The sequence below is a fragment of the Juglans microcarpa x Juglans regia genome, chromosome 4D (assembly GCF_004785595.1).
Source record: "Juglans microcarpa x Juglans regia isolate MS1-56 chromosome 4D, Jm3101_v1.0, whole genome shotgun sequence".
NCBI lineage: Eukaryota > Viridiplantae > Streptophyta > Magnoliopsida > Fagales > Juglandaceae > Juglans > Juglans microcarpa x Juglans regia.
The window spans coordinates 23,264,742-23,287,472 of record NC_054600.1 but is presented as its reverse complement, the minus strand read 5'-3'; the positions used below and the strand labels follow the sequence as shown (position 1 = coordinate 23,287,472).

General features: G+C 35.9%; 2 protein-coding genes across 2 annotated transcripts; both read right to left on the bottom strand.

Moving 5' to 3' along the window:
* Positions 1–1,351: 1,351 nt before the first annotated feature.
* Positions 1,352–17,639, bottom strand: LOC121259645 (DExH-box ATP-dependent RNA helicase DExH8). Its single transcript, XM_041161299.1, has 14 exons — positions 17,211–17,639; positions 16,063–16,240; positions 15,222–15,395; positions 14,838–14,985; positions 13,699–14,013; positions 12,891–13,037; positions 12,627–12,807; positions 5,293–5,573; positions 5,070–5,192; positions 4,802–4,946; positions 4,354–4,622; positions 4,084–4,275; positions 2,320–2,844; positions 1,352–1,818 (listed from the first exon to the last, which is right to left on the bottom strand). Exons 1-14 carry the CDS (start codon positions 17,362–17,364, stop codon positions 1,606–1,608), a joined length of 3,045 nt encoding a protein of 1,014 aa, XP_041017233.1. The 5' UTR covers positions 17,365–17,639; the 3' UTR covers positions 1,352–1,605.
* A 3,834-nt stretch (positions 17,640–21,473) lies between these two features.
* On the bottom strand, positions 21,474–22,354 carry LOC121259647 (ubiquitin fusion degradation protein 1 homolog). The gene is made up of 3 exons (XM_041161303.1): positions 22,312–22,354; positions 22,085–22,206; positions 21,474–21,979 (listed from the first exon to the last, which is right to left on the bottom strand). Exons 1-3 carry the CDS (start codon positions 22,337–22,339, stop codon positions 21,845–21,847), a joined length of 285 nt encoding a protein of 94 aa, XP_041017237.1. The 5' UTR covers positions 22,340–22,354; the 3' UTR covers positions 21,474–21,844.
* Between the last annotated feature and the right edge of the window lie 377 nt (positions 22,355–22,731).

The following is a 22,731-nucleotide window of genomic DNA, read 5'->3' as shown; positions in this document are numbered from 1 at the left end:
ATAAATAATCTAATTTCCTGTCGGTGTAAATTTTGATTTGCTGCACGTTCTATGCGGTGGATTTTTACTGATGGGTGTTAAAATGGGGTTTTTTATTCGATCGGTTGGAAGTTTTTTTTTTTTTTTTTTTAATAATAATAAGATAGTTTGAGTAAAGTATTTATTAGATTTTAAAAAATAAGAAAAAAAATTAAATAAAAAATATTATAATATTATTATAATATTATTTTTGTTTTAAAATTTAAAAAATTTGAATTATTTTTTATTTTTTACTTAAAATTTAAAAATGTTATAATAATTAATTTGAAATTATTTGTATTTAAATGATGTTTAAAAAGAAAATGAGTTAAAATAAGATGAAAATATTTTCCAAACATCCATCCTCTTGAGTCAGAGTCCGCGACCGTGTCACTACTCTTCATTCCCTCCGTTTCCTTTTTCTAAGAGCTTAAGGGCTTGTTTTGGGAGTGAGATGATATGAGAATTTTATAAATAATAGTAAAATAGTTTATAAATAGTAATGAGATTGTTTGAGTTGAGTATTTTTTAAATTTTGAGAAAGAATAGAAAAAAAGTTGAATAAAAAATATTATAAAATTAAAATATTGTAATAATATAATTTTATAATATTATTTTTATTTAAGAATTTGAAATAGTTGGAATTGTTTTTTATTTTTTATTTGAAAGTTTGAAAAAATTGAAATTATTAGTTTGCAAAAATTGTAATAATTAGTTTAAAAATTTTGTATTTAAATTATGTTTAAAAATAAGATGGAATGAAATGAAATGAGATGAGATCAAATAAAAATTTGGTATCCCATCTCAAGCCTGCCCTAAAATCTCTCCAACTTGAAACCATTTTGACTTAAAAAAAAAAACCATTTCTTTCATTTTATCACAATTCGGTCGAACCGTTAGGAGCGGCCCAAAAAACCACATCATCCGGACGGTCATGAGCAAAGCCATTACCTTGTTTGTTAATAACTTATCTAATATAATTATTATAATTTTTTTAAATTTCATACATAAAATATAATAAATAATTCAATTATTTTACATCTTAAAATAAAAATAATATTAAAATTTTATATTAAAATAATATTTTATTTAATTTTTAATTTTTTTATCTCATATGATCTGTGTAACTAAGCAATACCTTAATGTTTGACAGGAAATACAAGTCAAATGGAAGTCCGTTATTCCGAGCAAGTATAAATATGAGAGGGCTCCCCCTACTCAATCCAAAGAAAGTTAACTAACATCGTTAAGTCTACCCCTGCTAGACAATTTCTTTCTAGTGACAGAGTGTCGATGTGGATCAGGTTTAACTCGAGGTCGGCAAGGTGCTTCGACAAAATAATATTCCCACACAGGATCATTTAAATACAATATTTACTGTTTTTTTTATATAATGTATTTAGTAGACTAAAAATTACGTTATAAAACCCGACAAACACAGCCAATAATGTTATAACTACCACACGAGTACCCAAACGCAACTTAACTTTACCAGTAGCAACATGTATAGATCTTATTACCAATTCTAAAGCAAGTAGCTTTGTTGTCGCACAGGCCCCTCAGGAAATCCTCTTCTTAAGAGTTTCTCTAGATATCATGCAATCCTTTTTGGAGTGTAGCTGCATAATTACCAAACTGAATGTCGGAAGGTGGGTGCAGGTCAAAAACATAAGAGATGGGCCTCGATACCAACATCGGCTTCTTCGTGATGATCGGGTCCGACAACTTCCCGAAGCTTGTTTCATCAAATGGAAATGACTCCGTGAGGAAGAAGAAGCAATCATTGCCCAACCTTTCAACCTGAAACAAGTAGCAACCATCAAAGTAATATCAGCTGCACCTTCCTCATCCTCATGTTTATTGGCTATCAATGAAACTCTATTATTGTCAAGATTTTCATATCAGCTATCCAGTAACCAGCATTGCATTTTTTATGAATATAGTACATTAAAATCCACACAAATTCCAGGTAGAACTACATTGTTTATTTATGATGAAGAATTCCACCGATCAGACTGTTAGATAAACTCTAGATAACCTCGGCGTCCACCTACCCCATACCCGGGCATCAATTTGTGCACCGACCCAAAATCCCAGTTGGAAGGCGTTGCTTCTGGCCAACCCATCCATAGCCCACCCCGGGGGAAGGGCAGGGGAAAGAAGGGTGGGGGAGGACTACATTGCTAACACAATGATTATCAAATCAAATGATCGCCAGTTTTTAGTATTCCTCTTAATAGATCCAATAGCATAGCATGTGGAGAAAGCAACATGCAAATGATTAATAGCATCAAGCATCACCTGTAGTTGTGAAAATCGGACATTGTTCAGAGTGAGGATAACTTGCACTTCATACAAGGCATTGGCCAATATCCGGATGGCGAGATACTCGAAGAAATTCTGCAAGACAGCTTTTTGTCCATCCAAATTTTCATCATTACCATCAAAGTTCGGAAACCATAGCACACACTTGACATCTTTCCATGGGATCAAATTCTCTCCTGCTTTGGCAATGAGGGTCTCATATGGGTGCTTAAGGCCCCACAAAATCCTGACACCTGTCAAAGATGTGTTACAGATGAAGGTATCAGACAAACATGTTGTGGAAATTATTTTAGACGGATTATAGTGGCCAGCAAGATTTGAGGAGAAGTGCAAGTCCATGTCATCCAATAGGAGAATGCATCCATTTGAAGATATGGGGAACAATCGTATAAGGGATGCAGCATTTGCATCACCATCTTCTGGAAGGCATAAAGTTGAGCTAGAAGATACTGATGGACCCAGATCATGAGAAAATACACATGAACCTCCATTTCGACAACCCTGTCATAAATGAAAATACAAATTAAACTGCAAGCAGAGCATCAAAGTAACTAGAGATGACAGTCATTAATTATATTTTTCCCACCAAAAAAATCTTATTCTACAGAAGAGTGAGTTCCCAGACAGACAGGCCTTCTGCAAGATTAGGCATGAGAAAATATGCACACAACTTCTATGACAAATCCTGAGCCCATTCACCACTAGTACATTCCAAAAATAGATTATTATGATTCAATGTTATTTATAGCAAATTGGGTGTAGACTTTAAACTAGGATCCAGATGTACAGCTCATCATATATAACTTTCTAGAAGGAGATTCTATCCCACACTGTCCTATGAATAAGTTTATATTTCATGCAAGCCCATACAATAATATATTATTGAAGGATCTTTACTAATTACTATTAGTTTCTTTATTTTGCAGTTTAAGCATTTCAATGTCTAATATGCTTAAAGCATAGTGGGCATGATGTTAGAATGCTCATAACAAGTTCACTTCCTAATATTGGGTTTAATGTTAAGATGATAATAACAAGTGCATTGCCTGGAATCGGGGCTTCATCAAAGCAAGTATCCAATTTAATTGTGCATTAAAGATTTGGCTATCATTATGTATATGCTTATCAACTAACTCCTAACTAGAAAAATATACGGGATAAATAAATTCTGTAGATGATTTTACCAAGTTCTAAGTATTATTTGCATCATGAAGGTAGAAAAATGAATACTATCATCTCCAGTTGGTAATTATGATCGAGGCAAATTGTTGGACACAAACTTGCTGGTGGCAAAATGCAAAATTATTAATCTATAATAATGAATATATTACAAGTTCTGGCAATGGAAATTCTTAGCAAGTAAAAAGAACAAAAAGAGATCAGTCCAAAGAGTTTCAAGGTAAAATAGGCATTAGTATAAGCATGTAGTTAGTTTGTAGATCATACCAACTATGAAAAATTAAACAGAAGATGACCTTAACAAGAGCTTTCTCTATATTTATCATAATTATTCCATCAGCCAAATGGCATCGAGAAAAATTTAAGTGATATAATCATACGATACTTTTAGCTGGAAAGTCAGCCTGGTTTGTATATTGGGTGGGTGAGATGGGAAAGGTTGACATGTTAGGTCATCCCAACAAAGAGCAAAACTATCTACACTATTGTACCACTGACCAACAAGAAAACCATTTAAAAACTTCAAAGGTAATATTCAATATTGCAGCCACGGTGAGATACCTGTAAAGAAAAGAAGAATTTACATATGGGTCTTCTTGCTTTAAGTGAATGAGAAAACAAGCATTGACTGCCCTTGTTGCAGGATCCATTAATAAAAAAAACACATATAGGAGCCTCTCCATTGACATGAGAACCAACATCAACATTTCTTTGCTGATTACCACATTTGTCTTCTGTATATAGAACTTTTATCTGTTATAGCAGACGAGTAAAGGAAGCATCAGTTTTTCTATCAAGAATAGTTCACACGAGAATGTCAAAAGAAGATACCTCTTTAATAGTAGCTACTAACTTTTCAACCACATCACTGTTCTGAAAGTTATGGGAAGCAACATATGGTACAGCAAGGCATTTCCTTATTTCATTAGATGGATGAAGAGGCTCATCATCCGCAGGAGGTTCATCAGTATCACCATCTGGATGAAATTTGAGAAGGCACGTGTGTTCAAATTCATAAGGATCATAGTACAATGGCATGCCATTCGATGTAGCCAGAAGTTTTGGCCGAAAACGGTGCACTGAACTTAGTACATCTTCATCTGAAAAGAAAGACACTCAAACTTGAAATGATGCTTAATACTATGGTTTTTTTCTGTAAAAGAGTGCTATTAAACTGAAATTGAATATTACATTTATGCCATAGACATTATTTTGATATGAATGCACAATCTTCAAAAAAAAGTTTAAGCTATATAATCACAACATAGATCCATCATACATATTTCTGAGACATGCCGTAGTGATGACTGTGCAAGGTTATGGAAGGAGCACCATTCTTCTTCAACACTGGGTAGCAGTGATGTGGCAGCTTTTACATCATTGAACTTCAAAAGTTGCTTCAAATGTTCAAGACGATGCTTATCCTTCACAAAAATAAAAAATAAAAAATAAAAAAAAAAAGAAGCAAACAAACAAAAACAAAATGTGTGAATCATATTCAGAATCTACCCAAACCCCAAACACCCTAGCAAAGCATAATACTTTACCTTGAAAACACGTTGCCAGAATTGAAATGCACATAAGTTTCCCATGAATATCACCTCCTTTCGTCCAGGTAGGACTTTATCATAACTCTCTCCACCAAAGTAGCAGTCAAGGTACTCAGTGAACTGGGGAATAGAATTAATCAAATCAGAAAAGGCAATTGTTCACGTAATGAAGCACATTTTTCGAAATTGCTAAGTTCAATCACTTGATAAACAATAATACCAAATCTTCCTCTCCAAAAGGATGAAGAATGGGTAAAGGCTGTGTATCCATTAGTATACCCAGCACAATGCCTTCACGCAGCATTCCGATGTCTCCAAACTTTAGTATTAGCACAGCAGCATCAAAAGACAATGAAAAACTGGCAAGCAATCGTCCATAAAATGTAGGCTCATACCGGCCTCTTGGAGATGTCTTCTCCAATGCATGCATGTGAACAAGCAAACTCAATGCATCTTCAACAACTTCAATATTTGGTGGATCTAGAGCCTTCTGCAACAAGGCTGGCATCAAATTTGAAACGGTTAGCACTGTATTTACTCTCATGGTAGAATGCAATGTGCAACAGACCACGTAATTTAGTAATTATGATATAGCAGATATTGTTATGACTCCCTATATCTGCTAAACTATGAAATTGTACCGAAAACTATTGACTTCACAACATTTTACTGATAAAAAAAGCTATGGACTTCACAACATTTGAAGATATTTGAGTAAATTGCACTTTCTCCATCCAAACTACCACCCATTCTTAATCTCCCCAAACTTCAAATCATTGCAATCACACTCAACTCTATAATTTTAATAATTAATACACCTTGTTTGCTGCATGTGCTGCTTGCTATGTAAAATGCCTAAAGTACCCATGAGTGTGACTGGAAATATCCAATAGGCCCTTGAGCATCCTTGCCACTGCAGGCCATGCATCAAGTTTGAAGCCAATGACGTGGATGCTATTGTGACCATCATAGCTTCTAATATTGCTGGATTTTCCATGAAATGAGCAAAAAATAAATAAACCTCACAAAAGAGCAAATGACATTCAAGTTTCTCCGATACAATTTATTGAGCAGTTGATGGGCATGGAAACCACTCCAACCTTAAAATTTTAACAAACCTTCCATTATAAACCTTTCAATAAAACGCCATGACAACAAAGAATCAACATTCGCAGATAATACCACAACCACCACCAAATACACGACCACCCATTTAACTGCAGTTCACTTCTTTGACTTCAACTTCGACTTGGACCTTGAAAACCACCTCTCTGAGAAGTTAGACTTCATCTCCTCCTCCTACTTTCCTGCATTTCATTTCTGTGTACTTTTTTGTACCCAGGGTACCAAGAGAGAAGCACACACCATTCAATGATGAGTTGCACCTCCAAATGGTATAGATAAAAGAAAAAAACTCTCCAAAGAATATTCATTATTCTTGACTATCTGTTCAAACCAGAAATGGGACAAAAACGGGTGCTCAACACACTGCTGAGGAAAGAAGGGGTAGCATAGGTCATATCCATAGCAACCTCACAAGCATCACCGCCCAAGCCCAACCACCTGATCTTAGAAGCAACCACTAGAATGTTGTTTTAACACGCTCCTAATATCAAACTGTTTGCAATGTCAGCCACCAGATCATAGAGATTTTGATAGCAAACTCCAATGATCAAATCACTATGGAAGTTGAAAGGTTCCTTCTTGTAACACCCCGATCCAATATTATTAGGGATGGAATACGGATAATTTTACTAGGCCTAAATTAGGTTTTATAGGTCATATTAGATAAGCCCACAAGCTATTAATTACTAAGGTTGATTAGGGATTTTAATTAGGCCCAAGCACCCAATTACTAAGGTTGATTAGGGATTTTAATTAGGCCCAAGCACCCAAAAGTTTATTTGGAAGTTTTAGTGGACGATTTTGGAGGGAATTAATGGGCCAATATTTTTAGAAGCCCAATTGAGGTTTATTGGATAATTATGAATAGGCTATGAGCCCATGGTGGATTATGGGATTTTTATTGGGATCATTTTGAATTTAAGATCCACCCATTAGGGTTGTTAACTAACTTAGCCCACAAGATTATAGCCAACCCTCCCTCCCTCCATGCACATAAACACCTAGCCGTATCTAGAGTTTTCTTTGTAGTTTGCGGCAGCCATCTCCTTGGCAGCAAACTGCCGGCAACCCTACATCTCTCTACAAAGCATAGCCACACAGCCACCGCACACTCAACCTTCACAGTGTGGTCCACACAGCCCACAGCCAAGCCTAGCAGCACGTCTGAGAAACATCCTCCATGCCAACAACCTCTCCTCCATTGTCAAACACCGAGACCACTACGTTGAACCACTGTGTAGAGCGCACGAAGCTTCTAGACCAGCAAGCCTCCCTAACGCCTCCGCCCTTGCCTTGCCACAAACAATAGTACCGTCAAACACAAGCAAACAAACAGAAACCATGGAAACCACCCAAGCCCCTACGTGGCTATGTGTGCAACACCGAGAAGGAGCCGCTGCCAAACATCCATACGAAGTGAACTCGGCCCAGCCCGCATGGTGAAGCTCCTCCCCACACAGCACCTCGACCAGTTTCTCTCTCTACCAGCCACCACTGCATGTAGCAATTCCTCTCCCACGTCCGCCACCGTCACAAAAGCAACCTCATGACGTTCCCTTGTTTCGGCATCTAGGAACTAAGCACATGTCGCCCCCCTCATAAACACCACCGTGAGCCACTACTTCACTCCGAAACCGCCGCAATTGCTTTCACTAGACCACAACTGTGAAACCGCCACGACCAGATGGCCTTCCATGCTGCATCATCATGAGTCTCTCTCTATCTATCTCTCTATCTATCTATCTATCTATCTATCGATCTATCTATATATATATATATATATATATGTCAACTTCCCCTCTATATATATCTCTATGCGATGTCCTCCCCTCTCCCTGTCTAAGATAGCTAAATTACAAAACTAACCTTGCCCAATACTATTTATGATGAATTCCTATAATAAAATCAAGAGAAAACAGATGTTTGGATGTAGAGATATTTTTAGGGTTACGAGAGTTTTAGGGTTTAGGGAAATCTAGATTATTTTAGTATTTTAGGTTTTAATTACAAAGTACGTGATTAATTAGAAATGACATAAGTTACGTGCCTATTTTATAGGTAATCAGCTTAGCCCATAAATATTGGATTAACGCTACAAGATAAGTAGAATGATCATACCCTTACAAGTATGTACGGTAAACAACATGTCTTTTATAAAAGTATTATGCATGTACGCCCTCCATTGGAAGCCCCTTTTTAGGTACCCAAGTCATGAAGGAAATTATTTTTGACTGTCATGATAGATTTATAAATGTCATGATTTTATGCATAAGTTTTATGTTAGTTACATGACACGCATCAAGATATTTTATGAAAAGTCATGATTTTATATGAAAACTTAGGTAAGGTTTGGATAGTGAGTTAAGATGACATGAGTTGAGATGAAAGTTGAAAGTTGAATAAAATATTGTTAGAATCTTATTTTTTAATATTATTATTGTTTTAGAGTTTAAAAAAGTTGAATTGTTTATTGTATTTTGTGTGGGAATTTGAAAAAGTTGTAATGATTAAATGAGATGAGTTGAAACCATCTTTGTATCCATACGTAGCCTTATGCATCATAATACATATCAAAAGTCATGATTTTATGTGAAGAGTTATACATCAAAATATTTATAAAATGTCATGATTCTATGTAAGGAAACATGTATCACGAAATTTTATGAAAAATTACAGTCTATGATATGATAAGGCAAGATATGCGAAGAAAGTATGCATGTATAATTATGATGACGTATGACTCTTAAGATACATAATGGCCAATGTTATGATATGAAGATTGTACCATATGTTTAAAGGGCATATTGCATTGCCAAGATTCACACATTGGTAGTGCACCCAGTGTGTCTTCCTTATGTATGAATTCTCAAACCCGTGGCCATGGGCCGAATTGGAATCTTTAATATTCGCTAACCCTAACTCACAGGAGTCAACAGTGGGTACCATCCTAAGACAAGTTAGCATTTCATGCACAGTTCAAGTTCATGTTATTTACATATATAACTGAGTATGCATGATTTTCAAGAAACCCTATATTCATATTATGTATATTGTATGATGTGTTGGTTATTGAATACTTTGACTCTTTTTTTTATGTTTTTATGTTTTAACCACCCCAGGTGATGATATTTATAAGGATGGAGCTGCAGGACGAGACTTGACCCAAGGAGGCAAGGCAGAGGCCTAAACAATTTATGACATGATCAGTTTTACGATTTTCAGTTTAATAAGTTATTTTGTCAAGCACATGTGACTTGATTGATTTTAATAAGTGCTTCCGCAAACTCTCTTTTAAATTTTAAGTATTCTAATAAAGAATGAATCTGTTTTGTTTTATGGAGTCTTTTGTACCTACCGCTTCCTTAATACGAAAATTTTAAAAGTCAAGGTTAGTAGCATTTTGGTTCCCCTAGATTTCTAAAAATTACATTTTTCTTAACCGGGGAGTGGGGTGCTACAATTCTAAATCAAAGAAAATCCAACGAGAATCTTAGAGTTCAACCCCACATAGTTTGGGTGGGTTTTGAACAAAAAGAAAGTGAAGGGATTATAAGGATGGAGAGGAAGAAAATGAGGAAATGGGTCAAAGTTTCAAGTTTGGATCATGTTTGTTACTAGGCCTGCTAGGTGAGCCCCCGCATCTAGCTTGCCCAGCCCATCTACTCGCCCCGCCCCCCTCCCATGTGGGCCCGAGCGGACAGGCAGGCCGGATTTTATTAGAGTAGACGCGGGTGGGTGGTCGTAGTTCTTTGCCTCGAGCCACAAGTGGATCTGAGCAAAGAACTATGGCCATGATGGGCCTTGGGTCTCTACGCAGACCCATGGCCATGACTAGTTGTGGTTCTCTGCCCCGAGCCACGGCCACACAGGGTTTGCTCAAAGAACGACATCCATGACAGGTCGTGGGTCTTTACGCAGACCCATGGCTAGTTGTGGTCATGGTTCTTTGCTCAGACCAATGGCCAAGACCGTGGTTGTCTGCCTCGAGCCACAGGCCACGGCGTGGCCTTGGGTTTGCTCAGAGAACCACGGCTACGATGGGCCGTGGGTCTCCACAGAGGCAGATTTGGGTTGTTTGGCAGATACCAGATGGGTTGCAAGGCCATTCGTCAGCCCGGCAGCTAGGCGAGGTCACCCGCCCATGATTGACAAAACCAGGTGTCGGGGTCCATATGTGGCCCCCAACCCATGCGGGTGCGGGGGGTGGGGAGGCTGGCTGGCTGGCTGCCTGCCCACTAGGGGCGGGTAGTAGGCGTACCTTCATACTGAGAGATGCAGATTTCTTCTTTTTTTCCCTTTTTTGTCTAACAAATGAGTATTGGAATTTGGATCTCAAAATGTGAGGCAAAAACCTTCCAAGAGTAATATAGTCATTTCATTAAACTCAAACATACATGTAATGCAAGTGATGCAATTTGCATTCTTTTACTGCCTAATTTTAATGAAGAAAATTAAAATTGAAACTTTGAACTAGGGAGACTATTGCAGTGATTCGAAGGTTGTGAGAGATTGAGAATGAGTTCTATTTTGGAGGGTAAAGGGTAGTTTACTCGAGCTATTTAGTTGGTGTAACATCTTCTAACTTGACCTTAAACACTAGTATCACTTACACAAATCACTAGTAACTATTCATTCAACTATCACACAATCAGACATAAACAGAACATCATTAACTTCACCAACATGATAAATTAAAACGTTTCTTACAAGATAGAAAGGTAGGGGATGCCAAAAATATAATGATGATAAATTAACTCAACCCTAATGTAACAAAGGAGAGCCCAAGCCATATATAAACTTAGGTTAGGTTTGGATTGTGAGTTGAGATGACATGAGATGAAAGTTTAAAGTTGAATAAATTTTAGAATATTATTTTTTAATATTATTATTGTGTTGAGATTTGAAAATGTTGAATTGTTTATTGTCTTTTGTGTGGGAATTTAGGAAAGTTGTAATAGTTAGATGAGATGAGATGAGATTGGTTGAAAGCCCCTCTCAATCCAAACCGAGCCTTATACTTCAAAAGGACTAGGCAGAGTTACCGTTGGAGTCTCTTGTAATTATTATAAACCGCAAGAAATTCTCCTTCCAAGTTAATGTGGGAGGATCTCATTAACCACTCACATACTAAATTTGGGATATTATTATCTCCCGCTTCTCTTCTTAAACCCCTAACATCCTCGTCAAGTCATTCCATTATAGGGCACAGTTCAGATCTCATACTTTTGACTACAATCGACTCTTATAATATTTGTAACAACCTAAGGAAATTCCAGTCCACATGAGTTTAGACTCCAAAAGAATTAGTCAATGTTACAACTGAAGCCTCTTTAAATCATGATTAACACTGCTCCCTCTTAAGTAATGTGGAATTTCATTCACCACTCCCAGACTAAATCCCGGGTGTTACACCTAATCTAGTCAAAGCGTCTTTACCAAGTAGAGCGGATACAGTGTAAATGGTAGCTTATTTCATCTATCTTGTCTTTCTTAAAACCTTTATCATGCTATCCATTCAAAATCATTCATATGATAGTCATGTTTTTATTTTTATAAGTGATAGTCATGTTAGTAAAAGATTAGAAGACAATATAGGTGGTATTCTAATGAGTGATAAGTACTCCAAAGTGGGAGTGAAAACAGCTACCAAATTCTAAACACGTGGGATAAACTAACAAAGTCGTTGCTTGGACGTAAGTTATAAGAACATGCTAGAATTTTAAAGGACTAGATGGGAAAAACAAATGAGAAATCAAATAATTAAGAGGGCAACTCAACCAAATGCATTATTACAGATATTTATAATCCATATACAAGGTGATACAAATAAATATATTACAGGATAATTAATCAGATAAATATTTTAAGTATTACATGACAACTCGTGCAAGCACTCATTAAGAGGGTATCTTTGCTTGATGTTTGCACTCATCTCCAGGCCAACATCAAGTTAAGCAAGAATTGTCAGCTCATGCACATAGCAATTAATACATACAATTTTCTTCTTCTCTTTCTTTTATTTTTTATTTTTGGTGAGTACAATACATACAAACACTAGTGGAGTACCCATAACAGTTCCAAACTTTTTTTTTTTTGACGGATAAGTAATTTTATTGAGACAAGTAGTAAGGCAAATTATACAGGAAGTATACATAAATTGAACCTAGTTACAAATCATGAGCTAGAAAAAGAAACAAGGAAATCATGGACACTAGTTCCATTCAATACAATAGCCGAGGCCCATTGAAATAAGGTACTAAAGAAAAAATGTCTAAGATCATCCAAACAGTTCCACACTTACTCTCTTTTATATTGGGCTTTGATCAAAAATATTCATATGTGAGTGAAATAAACAGGATCTATATTTCCCTTAAAAAAGTAACAAGAGGTCAAGAATTTATGGCAAAAAATGAGATCATAGCACCATACCCTTGGGATCATTAATGGCTTTAGATTCAGCACAGCTGATCAAAAGAACTTGCTGCCTCAGTGATAACCTCAGTATAGATGGGGGCTCAAATTCCTTAAGTTGGCTGAAAAATGAACTTGTAACCAACCGATAAACCTGGCCATCACAAGTTCGACCAGTTCTTCCTCTGCGCTGCTCAGCCTGCAAAACAACGTGAAGATAAGGAACCAAGCAATTAGCAATAAAAATAAGTCAATAAAAATAACCAGTACATCCCTCATTACCTGAGATTTGGAAACCCAAACAAGCTCTGTAGAGTCCTTTTTCCGGTTACTGTCCCAGAAAACTTGTAAAGATCGACACGAATCAATAACAAATGCCACCTTAGGTATTGTGACCGAGGACTCCGCAATATTAGTAGCCAATATTATCTGCACAACATAGTATTTTCAATAATACACCTGAACGACAACTAAATGTATGACTAATGGGAAAAACCATCTGGATGAACAACAAATAAAAACAAGAAAACCTTGCAGGCTTGCAGTGGCAAAATATTGGTAAGGGAATGAAATTACCAGAGGAAAGGCCTCGTTTGGTTATACAGATGAGATGAGATGAGATGAAAGTTTAATAAAATATTGTTAGAATATTATTTTTTAATATTATTTTTTGTTTTGGGATTTGAAAAAGTTAAATTGTTTATTATATTTTGCGTGGGAGTTTGAGAAAGTTGTAATGATTAGATGAGATGGGATGGAATGGTTTGTGTAACCAAACGAGGCCTTAGACCTACACTGTAAATAATTCAAACTAACCAGATTTGCAGTATGACGGGCACACAAAAAATCATGCATTACGTAGAAGCAGCATCAGATTACACTGGCGCTTATAATCTCCTTATAATAAGGAGAGCATAATTAAAGGATAATGCAACAACACTAAAAAAAGATCATGTTCAACAAAATATCAAAGATTGTTTCTTTTATGATTAAATATCAAATCCACTTCTATCCATCCATGTCTTCCCTGACCATGACATACAAGTAATAATAATGCAGCTTCAAATAGACAGAACCAATTATGGCTTACCTTTCGATGGGACTTCAAGATCTTCATAGCCATAAGAGCTTGTTCAGTGTCAATACTGCTATGTAAAATGTGAACTTTGAAAGATGAACTAAGCGGCGTCAGAAGTTTCCATTGTTGCTCCAGTGAATAGTATGTTGGAAGGAAAACCAAAATGCTCTTTTCAATGTCTGGCTCATTCTCATGGATATGCAATATCAGATTATGAATAAGTTTGTGTACAGCAGGCTTAATGTTAGCATTAGCCATGGAAGGGCTAGGACCAGAACTATATGTTGAGGATAGTAACTCTGAACTTATTCCCAAAAGTTCAGTTATCTGTAAAGAAACAAAAAGTATAATGAACAAATATATCATCTAACCTATAAATGCCTTTCAGAATAAAAGATCATTTGCCATTATAAGTCTGAAACTGACTCTCTGAACCTATTGTATTCAATGTTCTATGTTTCATGTGCCATCACATAGTCTGATATTTCTCAACCAGATCATGTTAAAGTATTTTAGGCCACATTATTCACAATTAGATTGTTTTTCATCATACAGTGCATATGCACTACAAATAATATATATTCTTTAATAGAACTTGAAAAAAATATATTGCATATTAAATCTAGATGCAACCAATTAAAAGATGGGACACCAAAGGTCCCATGTCTTGTATTATTTATAATCTACGTATTTAGTTTAACATTTATTCATTGTAGTTTTCAATACTTAACATAAAATATATCTATTTGTAATGACACCTGTTTATCCTTTGATACAACTCTGGCTCTAATTTACAACATTAGATCCTACCCTGAGTAATACAAGTGATATTACATGAACTTTATACCAAGATTTTAACTTAATACAATTTTCACTAGTCAAGACTCTTCATATAAGTCCCAATATTTCTCTTCAGAACTGAATCATAGACTCTTTCAGGACACCTTATGCACCAACTCCAACCTCAGCCTGACAATATTCCCATCTTAATTTACTAGCTAAAACTTTTTTTTTTTCTTTTTTTACTAGCTAAAGCTTACTCCATGGTTTCATGTTACTTTTAAGAGAGATGCCTTTATTCTTTGAATTGATATGAGTACCTCCCATGAACAAGCAATAAAAAAATGACACATGCAGAGAATAAAAATTGCCTGTTCAAGATATGAAACACTTTGCTGAAATATGGTTTTGTGGTTGGACATGGGGATTGCAAGCACTTCAACTCGTTCCCCCCTGCCAAGATCCTTGAAGTAATCCTTGTATCGTGTAATATCTGCTGTGGCAGACATCAAGACCACCCTGTAAAATTTTAGTTAGATCCTCTTATAACCTTAGCCCCCAACTCTTCCAATCAAAACTATGCATTTACAAAAAGAATAGATATCCACCATTCCTTGGAAGTTTAAAAGATATAGTCGAGCAAACAACTGGACAATGAAGTAGAACAAACTCAAAAAGGGCATTTAAATTAATTTGGTTAAGAAAATTCAGTACATAAATTCCACCAAGTACAACATTAGAAAGAAACTGTCAACCTGAGGTCATTGTTTTTTATCAGAAACTGCTTCAGGCAGACAAGAACGAGATCAGATTCTATTGATCTTTCATGTACTTCATCAAGAATAATAACCTTGTACTTGAGTGCATTCATTCCCTTTTCTCGCAGTTCATCCAACAAAACTCCAGCAGTTTTAAAAACTATCCTTGATCTGTGAAACAATACCAGATGAAAAAGCATAACTGTTATAAATACACTTGAGTAAAAAATATGCCCATACGAACAAGTCATTGAGTAAACCTGAGCACAGTGAGCGAGAGAGAGAGAGAGTTGGCATTAAAAAAACACATGCATAAGTCAATTATCACAAGATCCATTCTAAGACCGATTGCATGAACTTTTGCAAGTTGCAATCAGCTCAAAGACAACTTCTCCATGAGATCCTACACTGGTAAAATGATTTGCTGGGGACAACGTACAATAAGAGAAGATAATGTTAAAGATGTGATGACTGACCTTGTCTAAGCCAAACAGAAAATTGTGCTCAACAATACAGTTTTCTAAAACCAGCTCCTACAGGTGTTTCTCTTTTATACGTACTATGTACTTGGGCTAAGCCTTTATTTTAATCAATAAAACCAGCTCCTAAGAAAAGGTTTCTTTGTTTTATCAGGATCTGAGTGCATCCTAAGCATAGAAATTCAGACCATTACGTCTGTGCGCATATACAACTTCAAAATAACATATCCCAATACTAGAACCTCACATATGGCAACAAGGAAAGACAGTGAAAACAATCAAACAAGTAACTGCCACACAAGTCAAGTGATAATATGAAGCCTGAACAAATATAATAATGTTATTTGACTGTAACATACCTTGGTGATAAGTGCTTCGAATGACCTATGTGATATCCAACTTCCCCTCCCACTTCACAGTTTCGAGCCTTTGCAACCATTTTAGCAACAGCTACGACCGCAAATCTCCTAGGTTGTGTACAAAGTATGGGTTCCATGCCTTCCTCCAGGAGAAACTGTGGAACTTGCGAGCTCTTTCCTTGAATTAGACCAAGAGGGTGTTAGCAAGATGAAGAGGATAATTAAAAAATTTATTTATACTGGGTTTTGGACTCAGATTACATAGTGGACAACAGCAAGTACAAGAATGTACCAGAAAATTGTGCCAATGTTCAGAAGAATATCTGTTAAAACCAACCTATACTATAATCATTTCAGTTTTAATCACTTTGACACAGAGAGAGAGAGAGAGAGAGAGAGAGCGAGGGGAGGGGGGACGGAGGGGAAGGACGCGAAACAAAAAAAGATGAACAATTTCCATTTTATTGGTCTTCAAAGAATGAAAAGATCTCCAATATTTGAATAACAGAGTTGAGAAAACAATCACGTTATGAAGTCCAAAGCAAAGAAATAATTCAAATTCAATATAGTAATATATTTTCTTTCCCTACCCTATGCATCACATCCGTAAAGCCAGACAAAAACCATACTCATCAGTATTGTGGAGATAAGCTCGCTAAGGACGGACATGCCAATCACAAAATTATCCCACTCTGTTGCTAAGAAATTGGGTAATTAATATTTATATTTTCATAATCCTCGTCGCCTGAGTTACAAAGGAGAAAAAAAGAGCGGCATCTATTGGTTATTTGGCTGACTCAGAATTTTCACTTTCTTAACAACGATAAATTGAAACCGAGATAGTCTAATTTGAATTTTTCATCAGAAAAACTGAATACTCTTTCTATTTTCAGTAGTTTTCTTCCCTCAGTTTTCACAACATTCTAACAAAATCAATGTAAGAATTCTAAAGCTCATTTCCTGTTCTTAACTTTCCTCAAAAGCATTCGAAATGACTGAACACGTCCTAATTTTCTTGCTGCCGTGTTTTAACCAAGCAGGGCCAAACCAAAACGAGACAAACGTAGGCATTACAGTTCCCCAACCTCCAGCATTCAACGCAGTAGTGAACGTTAACGTAGAGAGAGAGAGAGAGTACAGATTAGTACCACAGCCAGTCTCGCCGACGATGAGAGTGACGCGATTTTCGATGATTTTCTCGACGATTTTCCCCCTGAGCGACATTACCGGAAGAGACGAGAACTTGGAGGACGAAAATGGAGACGAATACGATGAGCTACACGACGAAGTTGGAGACGCCATTGCCAGAATCCCTCTCTCTCACACACACACACACTCTCTCTCTCTCGCGATGCTATGGGAGGGAACAAAGCGAAGGGAGGTGGAAATGGAAATGGAAACGGCTTAATTAGCTTTCGCTTTCTGCAAGTCTTCCTCTTCCAGTCGGTCTCTCCCGCCCTGGTGAGGAAGCGACCATATACGTTCGGGTTTACGTGAAATTGGGAGACTCGGCGAATAATCATTGACGAGGGTCCGAGCGTTCTCGTTCGATTTTGACCATTTTTCAATAGAGTGGACGGGAGTACGTGGAACTGTGGAAGAGCTCCTCGATTCTTCGTCCGCAAGTTAGCTGGAAAAGTGTGGGCCCGCCTTTTGCAGAATCTATGTAGTGGGACCGAGGAGGTACACCTCGTGGAGTCCTGGTCGTTGATTTCGAGGACAAAACCCATTGTCGTGATGAGTGGTCGATAACCAATCAGATTTCAGTTTTAGAAAATCCCCGAGCCACCAAAGCATGTGCAAAGAAACTCTCTATAGACTAGTTTGGGTTTTACTGTAATAATACCTAACTATTATTTATTTTTTTATTATTATTTTTTATTTATTATTTAGTATTTTATTATTCTTTTTTATTTATTATTTATTATTTAGTATTTTATTATTTTTTTTATTTATTATTTTTATTATTTATAGAATATTTGAAATCACCTCACTGCCCAATTACAACTTATCCAAAATGACCCAAACATCCGAATGAGCCACGGCATGCTCTCCACTTCTATAAAAATTCTCCCTTTAACTTGTGCTACTTAGGGCTCGTTTGTCTTCAGAAATGAGATGAGATGAGTTGATATTAAAGTTAAAAAGTTAAATCAAATATTGTTAGAATATATTTTTTAATATTATTTTTGTTTTAGAATTTGAAAAAGTTAAATTATTTATTTTATTTTGTATTGGAAGTTGAAAAAGTTGTAAGATTAGATGAGATGATATGAGATGTTTTTTGAAAACAAATGAGACCTTAGAATTCAGAAAAATATTAATAGACTTGGGACATAAAAGTTAGGTGAAATACACAATAATATAATAAAAATTATAATAAAATTAAAATTAAGATGAAGCAAGTTTGGACTAAGGCACGAAAATATCACTATTTTTAAAGAGATTCAAGCTCTCTGCGGTGTACAAAGTCTCAAATTAACCTATGCAGCATAATTCATCTTGACTTGACTCCTCTAGGATACAACAGTCCAACTGATTGTCGTATAATTTGAACCAACTCTACACAAGCAGTTGAGTCCAAAGCTCTACTCAAAAAACACCTTTATTTTATCTGAAAATACTCTTAAAAATATATATTCACTAAATTTATTTTTCTTATCTCACTTTCTCTTAATAGTCACATGCACGTAACCAATGATCAAAAGAACATTTATAGACCATATGGACAATAAACGTCCCACGAGGTAAAAAGACTAACGGGCAAAAACAATAAAAAAGAAATAAAACACAAGCAGCCCACCAACCTCTATAAGAAAGATTAAAGCAATGAAATTGCTTGAAACCCAAAACGGTACCATCAAATACACAAACTCTCTCCAACGAAAAAGCTATTAAATACCAACAAATTATGAGAGAATGAAATAGGGCTGAGCAAAATTTTAGAAATTTCAACTCTGACCGACATCCGCTCTGATTCTGTCAAAGTAATCGGCTTTCGGAGTAGCTCCAAATCCCGTGTCGAAGTCGGAGCTTCATGGAGCTCTGAATTCCGACTCACGTCGTTTTACATCTGGGGTTTTGTTAAAAAAATATAAACAACGCCATCCCACTTAATGTGGGACGGCGTCGTTTTAAGGAACGGAGGGGGCCAAAACGCAGGAGCCCCCCCTTCTTTCTTCCTTCTCAGTTCTCACTTCTTTGTTCTTTCTCGTGACCTCGTCTGCTGCGTTCGTGACTCCGCGATCTGCTGTCGTGCTGCGTCTCACGTCGCTCTCGCGTCTCGCATCTCCGTTACCGTCGTTCGTCGTTGCTCTTTCGTGCGACTTCAAGCTGAGCTTCAGCCTACAGTGAGAGTGACGGGTTCCGAACTTCTGAGCCCTAGAATTAAATTTAGTAGTTTAATTAATTAATTTTATGTAAACGTCTCTCACTCTCTTGTGAATTGGTATTTTGTTGTGATTCTTATGAATTGATTTTGTAAATTTGTAGTAAGGAAATGTGTTTAATGAAATGTATGATGGGTTTGTAATTTGTTTTGTATGCATGCATAGTGTTTGATAAAATGTGTAAGAGATATTCTCAACACGTAAACGCTGTGTTTTTTTTTTTACAAGTATCAATATGTGCATATTGATATTTGGGATAAATCTTAGACTTGCAAACGAAAGGAAAAAAAGAAAAGGGAAATCAAAAGAAAAAGAAGAGGTTTAGGAATATACTAGGCGGGAACAACGTGCAAAGCACGTTTGCCTAGTTTTATGAAATAGTTATTTGTTAAAAAACAGCTAACTGAAGATTCAAGATGAAGGGAAATACCTCCTTTCACGGGTAATGTCCCAAATCAATTGGGTTCTACATCTACATCTCCTTGCACGTTTAAATTCTTGAAATAGGTTACCACACCTTCACACCCGAAGATTAGGAAGTATGCACACTACTATCCCAATATTGTCGAATGAGAATAAAAAATAAAAATAAATTTTATAAAGTGCCTCATCCACCCCTGTTCACAAAATGCTCAACATTAATCATGTCAAGAATTGAGGAAGTTGATAAAAATAAAATCTCGAAAAAGAAAATGAAAATGAAAATGAAAAACATTAAAGAATTGATCACATTCATTTACTCTTTCCCAAATAATGAACCAAACACCACACTCCCAAGTCCCAACCCATTTAATTTGTTAGTAATAACAGTATTTCGCCAGACATTAACAAATTATATATGCTACATCTGATATGTATACGCTTCCACTTGTGACTATCAATACACAACACCCACCACATCCAAAATTGGTGACGCTAGACAGACTCTGACCAAGAGAGAGAAAAAAAAATTCTCATCCATATAAAAGTAGCCTGAAACTGAAATCATATGGCATTTACTTATACTAATTGTGATAAGGGTTCTCTTCCTCTTCTCTCAAGACATTTGACTGCTTCGCTACGAAGTTCATCCGGTAGTTGCAAACAGATCCAATCCAGCAATGACTCCAAATCCTTAGCATAGTCAAGTAGATACCAATCTTGTACCTTGAGGATAATTAATTTATTTGTCTTGGTAAAGCCGACTGCTGCCTGCAAGTAGTCCCTCTTTACAACTTCCAACTCTTCTTCCACTTGAGATGCTGTGTACACCCTCACCTTCATTCATAAGTCATTGATTTGACCCATTCCCATGGTTAAGTAATGGTGCAGAACTCCTCTGATACTATTTCTTTCACAAAAGTTATCGTGGAGACTGAGAGATCCTTTTGTACCATTTCTTTCTTTATAGTAATTGATGCAATAGTTACGAGTGTGTGCAGTTACTATATTCTATACAAGCTGGGAAGTAGTATTATGCTAAACTAATTATAAGATAGCACTTTTGCAAGAGATGGAAGTAGCAACATAAGATTCATAAGAAAGACAATCACCAAGTATATAAAATAATTAAACTCAATATAACAGTTTAAAAATTATGACAAGTATTTATATAAAAAAAATCTTGAAAAAACAAGCTGAGCAATGACAAATATATATATATATATATATATATATAAACACACACACTACTACACATTATTCCTATAATACTAAAAATTTTAACTTTTTTAAGTCTGAAGTAAACTATGATTTGACACCGTGACAAAAATAGAAATGACAAATCTCCTTTAATTAGTTTTGCAGTTTTTCACATCTTTATCCATTGAGTATTAGGTTATTTTGGGTTTATTATTTTTCTCCTTTAAGTTTTGACAGTTCTGTCAGTCCACCATTTTCATGCTTTTTCGTTGTATGTTTTTTATTTGGGTTTATTATTTTTATCCTTTATATTTTGCCAAATGTGTCAGTTCAACATTTTTATGTTTTTTGTCTACTTTTTCTGCTCTGCATGTTGAATCAGTGCATGCATATAGGCTACATGGATAGACCACATACATATTACACTGTGGAACAAGGGTTGGGCATGACAAGGAGAGAACAATAAAGTAGCATGTATTATTATTTTAATAAGTTGTTTATATTCTTCTTCTAGCTTACAAGGGTCCTTCATTTTAACTCCGTTCTTCCATAGAGAATCGGCAGTGGACCTTTTAGTTCAGAGTAGTAATTGAGCTATCATAATATGGAATATCATAAATGTGTCAAAACCAGGACAAGGGATGATGGATGCATACATTCATAATCAATCAGATCAACTGCATGAATCCCTTTCTTTGCCCAAAAAAAAGTACAGCGGACTCAAAATACCAAATATGCACTAACTAATATCATATAACAAAAAACTCAGCAACTCACATAGCTTTTGGGTTAGAGATATCCAAAAAGTCCTTTGTGTTGGGTTGCAACTTGACATAGGTTCCCTTCGGAAGAGTCATATTTTTTACACGAACAATGTCCCCCTCTTGTAAGAGCATGTTCTCCATCATCTATATAGAAATAATACAAACATAAAAGGAATAAAAAAATGATAGAAAACATCTTTAATAGTAAATTTACCAAGCAAATAATAGAAAACGATTTTGAATCCCCACCCAATAAGGCATATAGATCATGCCTTCTTCTGCAATGAACTCAAGAACCCCATAATGAGAAATCCGCTCAGCAGCATCATTCCGAAGTTCAATCAACATTGGATAATCAATATGTAAAGATGCTGCAAGTTTTTTATCCACATTTAGCATTGTTGATATCTTGAGTACAAACTACATTAAGCGCAAGTATAAGATTGCATATTAGAGGTTAAATTAGACGAACTAACCTAGGCGGTCCAGAGCTGAAGGGGCCATTATAACTGAAACAAAGACTTTTACAAATATATATCAAGAATAAGACGCGTAAAACTGAAATCCAATCATAGCAAATGGGATGAATTTGAAAAACTTACTTTTATCACCGCTTTCGATTTGCGGCTGCAGAAAATATCCCAAAAATAATTAGGATTATAAACAACAGAAAAATTGAGAAAAAGAAGAATGTCAGCTTCCAAAATTAGAGAGAGAGAGAGAGAGAGAGCGTCCTCAGGGCCAAAACATAAATGACCAAATTGGTCGTCTAACTAAAAATGAAAAGGCTAAAAAAGCCTGAAACCTAGAATTAGCTGTGCTACTGATGAAAGTTATCAACCTCGAACACATATGATCTAATGGTGCAGACCAAGTGCATATAATTCACTACTGTA